This window comes from Cucumis sativus, chromosome 1 (assembly GCF_000004075.3).
Source record: "Cucumis sativus cultivar 9930 chromosome 1, Cucumber_9930_V3, whole genome shotgun sequence".
Taxonomy (NCBI): domain Eukaryota; kingdom Viridiplantae; phylum Streptophyta; class Magnoliopsida; order Cucurbitales; family Cucurbitaceae; genus Cucumis; species Cucumis sativus.
In genome coordinates, this window is record NC_026655.2 from 7391309 (window position 1) to 7402114 (window position 10806).

At 36.0% G+C, this 10806-nt stretch overlaps 2 protein-coding genes across 2 annotated transcripts; one reads left to right on the forward strand and one right to left on the reverse strand.

Annotated features, from left to right (window-relative positions):
* Positions 1-1792: 1792 nt before the first annotated feature.
* On the forward strand, positions 1793-3896 carry LOC105435171 (hypothetical protein). Its single transcript, XM_011654752.2, has one exon. The coding sequence runs from the start codon at positions 2138-2140 to the stop codon at positions 2975-2977; it is 840 nt and encodes a 279-aa protein (XP_011653054.1). The 5' UTR covers positions 1793-2137; the 3' UTR covers positions 2978-3896.
* A 202-nt stretch (positions 3897-4098) lies between these two features.
* Positions 4099-8377, reverse strand: LOC101205831. Its single transcript, XM_004146540.3, has 2 exons — positions 7574-8377; positions 4099-4696 (listed from the first exon to the last, which is right to left on the reverse strand). Exons 1-2 carry the CDS (start codon positions 7844-7846, stop codon positions 4514-4516), a joined length of 456 nt encoding a protein of 151 aa, XP_004146588.1. The 5' UTR covers positions 7847-8377; the 3' UTR covers positions 4099-4513.
* Between the last annotated feature and the right edge of the window lie 2429 nt (positions 8378-10806).

Sequence of the window (10806 nt, forward strand, 5' to 3'; positions counted from 1 at the left end):
CTGATATCACCTTTTGAGCTGTTACATTATATGTACTTCTTTTGTCAATAAAAATACCACAGTCTTGGCCTCTGCGCTAACATTAATGTATAACAAAGTTAGATTATCTAAATTGAAAGTTAAACTGGGAAGATGAGTATAGATTACTTGGTTAAAAATTCGGATTGAGCCAATGCTAGATCATCCCACTGTTTGGTTTAGTACTCCTAACTAAAGCATAAAAAGCTTATTCAAAAGTACTCCAACTTTGTCGAGAGATGGACTTAACTTTTTCACCAATAAAGAAAAAGAAAATCAATGGGATGACCTTCCAGACTAAGCATGGCCCAATCCAAAGTCCATGTGCATAAACAGGGACTTCAAATGGCTCTTCAAAATTGGGAAGTACTAAAACCAACTACCATATCAAATATTATTATAATTGTTAGGATAGTTATCCATAATGATCTTGCATTTGTCAATATGTGGTTATTAGTGTTCTTTCACATCTCTCTAACACATCAAGAGTCACTCAATCTTTAATATCGTTTTAGAACAAATCGGAGTTATAGAATTTGTTTGACAGTCAAGTATCTTTGAACTATAGCCGACCCACAGTTGCTAAACAATTCCAGCATGAAATAGAGAGAATTTCTTATTATAACATGACTTCAAACTCCTATTTCTACCGTGAATTCTTCTATCTTTATATGTGGTTTTTATCCTAATTTTTTTAAGGAGTTTTTCATTATTCTTACATTTCCTCCCTTCCATTAGGATTATTTTCAATTTAATTTAGTTACAGTTTTACTCTAATCGATGAGAATGCTTAATCAAAATAAATAATAATTTATAGGATTATATTCCATGAACATGGATTAAAGCACACTGCCCCCACACAGAGAGGAAATTAAGCAAATTGTGTAAGAACTAATTAATTAATACAAATGCTCAATAGAAAATAACCAAAATCAATTATACATGAGAGAAGCAACTACTAGCTTAACTAAAAAAAACAGAGAGTATCTAATGAGCCCTCTTAACACATGTTACAATGAAAATTGGCACTGCTGACAAAATTGAATAAAATAATTGAACATTAAAAGCTTTTAGTTTTTTTTTTTTTTTTTAAATTTTATTTTTCATGGAATAATGTTTTGACCTTGTTGGGAGAATAATGTTAATTAGAAAGAAAACAGGATGAATGCATAATGAGGCACATGGAGATGACCCAAAGTGCCTCTTCCTATGCACAATTTGTAGGCCACTACTAAGGACTAGCTAAAGAGCATCTTTTTGTAGCCTTCTTTCCTAAATTATGTATGCATTAAATGTCTTATTATTATCCTGCATATTTCTCTTCCTAATTAATTGACTTTGTTTATTCATGTGTTAGAAATTGAAGTTTGAAAAAGTAAAACAAATAAACTATATTGCTCAGCTATTTTTATTTCTCTCTTGATTATGTACATTAGAAGTAGAACACAAATACTCAAGTTTCTCTCTCAAACCCTCACATTCGTGACAAACAATCAAACACGAGTAAGAAAAAAAGATAGGAGTTAGAAGGTCAAAGAAAGTAGCAAATACAATCTAAATGGTATGCGAAATAGGTGAAAGGTTATTATTCATTTTCAAAATTCATGTAGTATTTGCAAACTTGGACTTCCCTTTTGTTCGTGATTCAATTTTTCTTTTAGGTTAAAAGAACAAAAAAATACAGCATTATTGTATTTTCTCAAGTTCACGTCTGAAAAAAAAAAGTAGTTTTTAAATTTTGAATTTAAGGTTTTTTTTATAAAGTTAATAGAGGATATGCATTGTAATGAAAAGCAATTTTATGAATGTAAGACTTAAAAAGGATCCCTCTCTTTCTCTCTCTCTCCCTACAGCTCTCCCCTTTTTCTGTGAACTGTGAACTGTGAACTGTGAACTGTGAACGTGATTACCAGAATCACAGCAGAGCCGCACTAAATGCAAGTTCACTCTCTTCCAACCAATCTCTCTCCCTTTCTCCTTTTTTCTCTTCTTTACTTCTTCTCTTCTCTTACCTTTCTCTTTCTTCTTATCTCCCCACTTTCCTTCTCTCTTCTTCCTCTAAACCCCTGGCAATGTTTCTGAGCCTTCTCTGACCTTCAATCCCTTCATCTCCTTCCAAATGGGTTGTTTTGTCAGTACTTCTAAGCATTCTTCTTCTTCTTCTTCTTCTTCTTCACCTCCCCACCATTCTAGATCTGCCTATTCCCATCCCAAACTCAATCGCATTGCAAACAGAGCACCCCCTCCACTTGACGAAGAGTCTGTCAAAGAGGTTCTCTCTGAAACTCCCAAACCAAAAACCCTTTTGTCCAACCACGACGAATCTGCCTCCCGGAAGGTCAATGGGAGAATCCCCATTCATCCCACTGAAGAAATTTCTGAGGTTTCTGACGTTTGCAGCTTTAGTGAAACCCTATCTACTACGACTGTAACAGAGAAGCTGGATGATTTCGAAGAAATACGTCAGAGGATTTGTAGATCTCCAGCTAAATTGCCCAGAAGCCGGTCTCCCTCCAACGATTGGGCTCCCAAGAGGGATAGAATGGTTGGTAAATCGCCAACGCGAAAATTTGATCAGTCGCCTGGCCGGATTAACGGCGGTGGCGGAACTGTGAAGTTAGTGCAAAGCAGAGATATGGGGCAGGGACTCACAAGGCGAAGTCCGAGGTCGGAGCCACGCCTTCAGAATAGAACTGAGAATGCATATCGTAGGTCAAGATCCCCGGCCTATAATCGAACCGACGGCGGAGGCTCCAGACCAGCCGCCGGCCGAAGCCCATCTGTCCGGAGGTCCGGAATGTCTCCGGGAAGGGAACCAACACCGGGAAGAGAGTATTACCGAAGGGAACCAGGGCAGTCTCAGGAAACACAGAACTCAACAATAGAGGGAAAATGGCGGACTACAAATGAGTCTCTCGATAACCCACTTGTGTCATTGGAATGCTTCATCTTCCTCTGAAAGAAAGTGGAATATTCCGGGCGCACATTGCGGCCCAGTTCACTGAACTGATGAGTGGCATTCAAATTTCTTGTACTCTGTTTTTATGTCTCTTCCATCTACGGTGTGATTCCTATTTTTGGTCTGGAAATTGTAGTAAGTTGTAAATAATGAATGTCCGAAAGGTCAATTTAGGAAACAGACCGTATAACACAGTTGGGTTTGGGTAGGCAAAGAAGTCTCTGTTTTCTCTGAAAGTAAATCTTTTGCCATTGCTGGCACAAAGATTGCATTTTTCTTTACTCTCTCTCTTATTTAATATCGTATTCCCGAGGTATTCACTAATCTTCGAAAATGGAAATTAATTATATTGTTAGTACTAATCTTACTTGAAAGAATTAGGGGCGTCGTCGAAATTAAGTGACCTCTGTTTTTTATGGTACAAACAGTCAGGATCTTCAGAGTTCAGATCCACTCATACGTCTGTTTAGACAAAGAGGAAGGAAGAAAGAAAGAAAGGAAAAGAAACGTAATTATGAGTCAGCCCCGCAGAAGAGTCCTGAAATGAAGACTGATCTAAAATTCAGAACAGAGGAAGAGTGGAGATGAAGAATCAATCACCATCACCAACCAACTTTCTTTCTTCAGCATTGGTAATAACAACTCTCTTACAATTGCGTCCAACTTTTGCTTTCTGTGTATTAACCGACAAAAGTAAAACAGAGCAAGCCCAAAGCTTGAGAATACAGAGATGCTCCATGACAAGAAATGAAGACTTTTGTAGCAGAAAGTTGAACTAAAATGAGAAGTTAAACTGTTGGGGGCAATCTATGTTTCTCCATTTTCATGTAATATTGAATTGTATATTATATTAGTGATATGTGCTGTCCTTTTCTTGCTGAAGGCGTATCAATTATTGTGGAGTGTTTTGAACTTTTGACCCTTTTTAGCAGAGACAGAATTTCCTTCAGAGTGTGGACTCCGTGGGATTATGAACTTTGCCATTTCACAAAACTTTTGGGCACTTATTGTAACTTTTCCTAAAACAAACAAACACACTGATAATATCAACAGCAATGTCATTTTGATATTCTCAGTGTGCACTGCAAGAACAAAGCTTCTGACTGATTTTAGTACAAAAATTGTAAATAGAAGAACGAGTACGCATTTCATATACGACAGTTGAAGTTTGCCTACATCGGAGTACCATTTAACATTGCACAGTTCCTCACAAACAAAGATTTCTATATATGATTGCTGAGGCTTAAAGCCAGATTTGAAGAGACAAAAAAGAGAAAATCTTAACCTTGTGCAAGGCAGTAAACTGTAAAACTTGCTATCTTGAAGAAGGGAATGTAGTCAGATGAGGTAAAGCAAGGAGGGCTGTGAGGTGAACGTATGTACAGAATAAGAACCTCTGGAAATGGTGGAAAAAACAGCCTCAATTAAGGTACCTTTCTGACTATTGGGTTTTGAAGATTAGTTTTGCTTGAATAAACCGTAGCTAGTAGATTTGTTACAGAACAGACCTCTTTTCCTTCTTCGGTTTCTTTGTTTTCATGAGGAACTTGAGTTTTCAATGAAATGGGAACTGTTGGTGACATAAGATATGTCATTGTGTTGATGTTGTGGCCATGGAATGCGTTCTGGGGCACACGGGACAGGAGCTGGGTGTGCGATATATGTAGGAATATGATCTCCAGGCATTAGAACTGAAACTCCACAGGAATACACAGTCATCTGCATAAAAACAAAACAAAAATGTTGGATGGCTGAAGATTGTAGAAAGAACAAAATTTATATATATCAATAGGATTTAACCAGTGATCAACTCTGCTAGCAGATGATACAAAAAGCTAAAGACTGAACAAGTTCAAGAGGAAAGAACAAGCTTCAACATATCATAAGCCAACCAGTAGCATAAAGAAACAGCACAATATATCTGACAAACATTACAATAAAATGAAAAAAGCTTAGAAACATAAAATCAGATCCTCTAATTGTTTCTGAAATAATCAACAAACACTTCTTTCAAACTGGGACACATAATACTTGTACTACAGGAGCATGTTCTGCTAGGTCGTGACATACAACAAACATAAAAGTGTTCAAAATGACAAAATCAACATCCTTCCATTGCAAAACTTTCACAGGACAAGAAGAGAAAACGTGGTGTTAATTATAGGATTAAGGGTCAGTGCAATAAATTTCATGAGCTATTGCTGCTTTTCCTCTCCAAAACAAATGGAAAACTCCTCACATTGTCAACGGGCAGGCAATGAGTTTGTCACTTAGAATCAGCCTTTGAGAAACCAGCATGTCTTGAGATCTTACAACATCATAGTGAGTGCATCATAGAAATAACACTACCGCTTAACACTTGAAACATGAAATCTATGGTGAATATTTTTTATTTTCTTTTCTTACATCAATAGTGTTTAGTGTTTTTGTTGCTAAGAGAGAGTATCCCAATAGAAAAATAAGAAAAAGAAAAACAATGCACAAATTTGTATTGAGATATAACAATCCTGGAGGTACTAATCAACACAGAAGATTATACGGTTGTGTTGGATATTTAATTTTAATACTTCAACGTTGCCAAAAAAAAAAAAAAAAAGTTTAGCAGGATGTTTCCATTTCATTACAAGGACTGGCAGATTAAGACTATCCATAGATTTTTGGTATGTGAGAATACTAGTTAGGGGCATATGAATAAAATTAGTATGATATTAGTTACAGGTGTTGTGGGTAATTAATTAGTGGTGTCTTGATTATAAATAAGAGAAGTTGAGCACCTTAGGAGAGTGAGGATCATTTTGGTGGGAATTTCTCTTGTGAGAATTAGGGAGAGAGATAGCACTCTCGAACGACTATAATATAGTAATTTCTTCATGTGTTTGCAATATAGTTATATTTAATGTTTAATGTTTTGTCTTTTCGGCATTTGAATGCCCATCAAAGTAAATGGAAAACTTTGTTATACCAAGAGATCTCAAGTTGCACCTACAAGGATGCAATCTACCATCAAGTCCATATATTGGTCATTTTTTGGTGCAGCTATACAATTATAGGCTGGCCCATAAAGTTGAGAGGACCAAAATTTTTGGCTTTTGATAGGAACTACAAACTGGAAATTAAACGAACTGTATAGGAAACTGAAAAGATACCAAGCACTTCAAGAGGCCTGGATTCTCCCAAAATCAAAATTGGGATCCAAATACTGGCTCCCTCCTAAATTCCCAAGCTCACTTTATTTATAGCCACTCAATTCTTACAACTTGTATGTAATTACACACACGTCCTTGCTAATATCCTTAACATATACACTAGTATTCCCAACAGCTTTAGCACATACAAATATCAGCCAATTAGACAGGACAACTGGCCATGCCAGGTGCAGCCGAAGATTAAATATGTCTCACATGATAATAATTATGAAATATATCTTATCAACAAAGTTTGACCATAAATTCTTGACTGACTCGGTTTCAGCGAGCAGTTCTCCACTAATAATTTTGATATTTTTAAGATGCAAGTTTTTCTTTTTTCTTTTTGAAAAAAAAAATCATCTTAATGTCTATTCTTTGTTTATTCAATTTGAATGTATGAGAATACCAATGACACAAGAAGGGAAAGTGACTACATGGCCATGACAGAAGTAAGGAGCATGTGGGATTAAGGCACTGAAATTGACTTGATGAGTAAATTGGTGGGGCAAAAAACATCAGAAGCACTTGACCGAAAGTGGCAAAACAAGAAGTGACCATTAAACGAAATACTACCAGATCCATGCCTAGTATCCATAATTAGAGGATAAAACCATCCTGTGATAATGAGATTGCTTATTTTTGAAATGGAAGAGAATTCTAAAGAGTAAATAACAAATTATATGCCCGCTAGCCTGTTCCCTCACCCCCTTATGAAGTTGAAGATAGATAAGGATGATAAAACTCAGTGCTCATGAGCAATACTGCAGAATTCAGAAAGGAGACGAGAACTACCAGCTAATCTTGAAGTTCCAAAACCAATCGAAACATATGAAACTAAAAGGATAAAACTACACGCTATCCTTTAGATTGCAATTAGAACAAAAGTAAAAGATAGAAACATAACATGTTGTTCGAATACCAAGTCTCAGAACATGGGTCAAACCGAAAATAGTTGTATTAACATACTAGTGCGTTAGTAATCACAAGAGACGAGGTCCGAATACCCTGTCCCACAGATACTAAAAAAATCCTAGAACATGGGTTGTTCCACTTAAACTATTACAGGACTAGAAATTTTCATTTTCAATTCAACACTTCGCGAACTTTGATAAAAAAACAGAGAGATGAATGTCGAAGAAAGAACCTCCGTTTTAAACTATGCGGAGCAGAGACGCAAATGAACAAATTCCAAATATTTAAACAGATAGTTTAAAACAGAAATTCAGCACAATGAGCAAGAAGCAACACAAAATAAGATGAGACAAGAACAGATATCTAAACCCAATTCATTTCAGTTTTCCTCTCGATAGTCCAACAGTCCAGATAAGAAAACTCGGTTTAAAGCAGCAAAAACCAAAAAATCAGAGAGGAAACAGAAACTGGTGAGAAACAAATTGGGAGAACTCACTTTGGGTGATGGGTGAGCAAGCTTTCCAGCAAACCCCATCTGAGCCTCAGGGTCAAGGTGGGTCCGACCGCCGGCGTGAGAGAAAGCAGTGGGAGTAGGTCGCAAAAACCTTTCAAAGATGGCCATGAGCAAGAACATTGAGACGAGAATGGCAGTAGCAACAAACCCAAAAGAGACTGCATCAACAGAGTTGTCGAAATGCCTCCAGTGGTCCTCTTTCTGGACATCTAGAGGAGCCCCAATTGGGGACCATCCATAGCCTTCTTCACCCATATTAGCCGTACAGTTTCAGAGGAAATTTCCCATTTGGGTATAGCTGGTTTTGTTACTCATGGCAGCTTAATTAGGAAGAAGAAGAAGTAGAGGGGAGAGTTTTCAGAAGATGTTAGTTAAAGATTTTCGCTGCTATCGAAAACTTGAGCAGGTACCGAACTTGTAATATAGGCCCCAAACAGTGAGAGAGAGAAAGAGAGAGAGAGAGGAGAGAGATTGAAGCTGTGGGCTACCATTAACATCCACAACAAAATTCCAGAGAGTTTACTGGAGGGTGAAAAGGGGGCTTTGGAATTTGGATTGCTTTTCTTTGGGAATTTGGAATTGCATTGTCGCTATTGGAAAAATGGTTGTTCTCTTTTAGTTTTTGCCCTGAAAATTTTGTAAGTTTCAGATTCCATTTGACTTTTCCACCATTTTTTATTTTACAGTTTCACCATTTGCAAAACCAAAGCTACAGTTGCAGTGTAGAGAGTATCTACCTCCTCTTTGCCCATACGGAGAAGATGACTGAAGGATAACAATGCAAAAAAAGAGAAAAAATAAGGTTACTTTCCAAAAACCCCAACATTTGGGTTTTAATCATATCATATTTGTCGGTCTCCCTTCTTTTGTAAAATGGTTAACTTATTAAACTACAATTTTACTTCTTCAAATTTCTAAATCTACTACAATAGTTTAGAAACTAAATTGGAAAATTATAAAAAATAGAACAACAAAATATTTACATTTCATTTGATTACTTTTTATTGTTTTTCTTAATTTTTCATTACGATTTAACATTTTAGAGAAAATCAAATCTCTAAGTTCAATTTAATTCAGTGATATTTTCAAATCTTTTTTAATTCGTTTTAAAAGGTAATGGGTATTATTGAAATGAAGCCGACTCTTTATACACATATATGTAAAATAACAATTTTTTAAGATCAATTATTGAGAAGAAAAGAAATGTGAATAAATGATTAAATGAATGGTTCCTCCAAAGGACAACACATTGGCTGTAAAATGGGCCAACATTTTGCCTTTTCCGGTCTCATTGTTGCATTAGCACCCACAGGGCCCAGCCCAACAACTCACCCCCACCCCCACCCCCCAGCCCTTCCTCCCATTTTTACCCCTTCATTTCTTTTCTAACAAAAACCAGATCCGACCCACCTTGTTTTATGACCCAATCCAATCCAATCAAAACCGGACCCACAAACCCACATGCCCCGAGCCGAAAGTCTCCCCCCTATTTTCTTAACTCATCCAATCACAATCCCCCACGTGGATAATCATTTAAATAAAAAAATGAAAATGAAAACAGTAGGGCCGCAAAAAAGACTTCACTGCCGGAGATGTCAACTTCTGGTGCCCACTTTTCCGACCGAAGCTCAACATGTGGAGCATCCCATTCCCTTCCCTTGAGATTATTGTTGAGTGAAAAAAAGAAAAAGAAAAGGAAAAAGAAAACGAAGAAGAAACCAATGCTTCAGATATCTCACCCTGTGGTCAGGAATGCATCTTCACCATTGAGAACAGTCAAAACACAAAAGCCACAAAGGTCAAACTTCCATCATGGGTTAAACCATCCCGCGTGCGTGTGGAGTGTAAGCATCGCACGTGTGATTGCGTGTTGGAGTAGCTTCTAATTTTCATTTTCCTCCTTGGTCCCTCCTTGTCCTTTAAGGGCCATGCACATTTATAAGGCCTCACAAAACTTGAGTGAGACAATAATGTAATTTCAAGTTTAAAAATACAATACCTTTACTCAATAATAATTGGATAATATTACATCCAAAAGAAAAAAAAAAGGTTTGTATTAAAATTTATAACATCTCATCATTACTAAAGCCAAACACACTCTTTTTATCTTCTTATCTTTTCCTTTCCCTTTTTAATGCGAAACACAAAATAGACAAGACTTTTAATCATAGATAAAGTAATACATATATCTAAGTTTGCTCCCTTTTTCCTTTCAGTACCCAAAGGACGAGTTCCCACTTCTTTTGAGTAATTAATATTAAATTTAATGTGTTATCGTACAATATGAAATTACTGTTGGAGGTCTGATAGAGATAGTGAATAAAGGGAGAGATGGAAAATGAGGTGAATAATAATGATTGGAGGGTGTTTGGTTGATGGGTGAACTTTTTTTCTTCTTCTTTTTGCATTAATATATTGTATGGATGCAGGGGGAGTGAGGGACAGTTAGGGTTTTATATTTCTATGCTTTTGATGAGATCGGGGCCACACAACAGGGCTAGCTGTTACGGAATTGGGCTCCCTAGAAGGAGCAGCCCTATTAGCCTATGGGCTCACTCCATTTCACTTTGAGTGTACGAAAAGCCTTCCATGGGCCCATTCAATCCCTTTTCCCTGCCCCACCTTGGATATGCTCCTTTTTATATCAATAACTTCTATAACTTTACTCAACTAATTTAGGGTTTGGTTAAAATACTATTTTGGTTTAGTTTTAGTACGTGTACCGTTCAATTCAACGTTTGTAACTATATACATTTTAAAATGTTATAATTTACTAATAAGTTTTGAGTTTAGTTATTACATTTTAATACTTTTATACTTTTATAAAAAATGCTCATTTTTAGAGTTTAGGGTTAATGTTTTTGCCTTCTTACTTTTAATTTTGTACTTATTTGTTTAGTTAACTAATTAATTAGAGATGAGTGTGAAATGGAGTTTTTAATTAATTTGAATAGTGAGGACAAAGTAAAGAAACTACCATTAGTGTCAAAGTCAAATTTACTCATCGATTATTTAAATAGAATCATTTTTCTCAAAGGTTAAAGCTTAAATCCTCTATCATCAATTATGATGTACTAAAAGAAATTACTTTTTTAATTTAACTAATAGAATTAGTAGTAGTATGTATCAATAATTGAAAGTGAGTATTTAATGAAATATAATAACCAAATTGAAACAAAATTTAAAAAAATACAAAAAAAATAGAAATACAATAT

Excerpts from the sequence above, each read along its gene's own strand:
- LOC105435171 (XM_011654752.2), top strand. The coding sequence starts at position 2,138 with ATGGGTTGTTTTGTCAGTACTTCTAAGCATTCTTCTTCTTCTTCTTCT.
- LOC101205831 (XM_004146540.3), bottom strand. The coding sequence starts at position 7,846 with ATGGGTGAAGAAGGCTATGGATGGTCCCCAATTGGGGCTCCTCTAGAT. Across the intron at positions 4,697-7,573 it reads TTGCTCACCCATCACCCAAA|ATGACTGTGTATTCCTGTGG; the intron begins GTGAGTTCTCCC and ends GTTTTTATGCAG.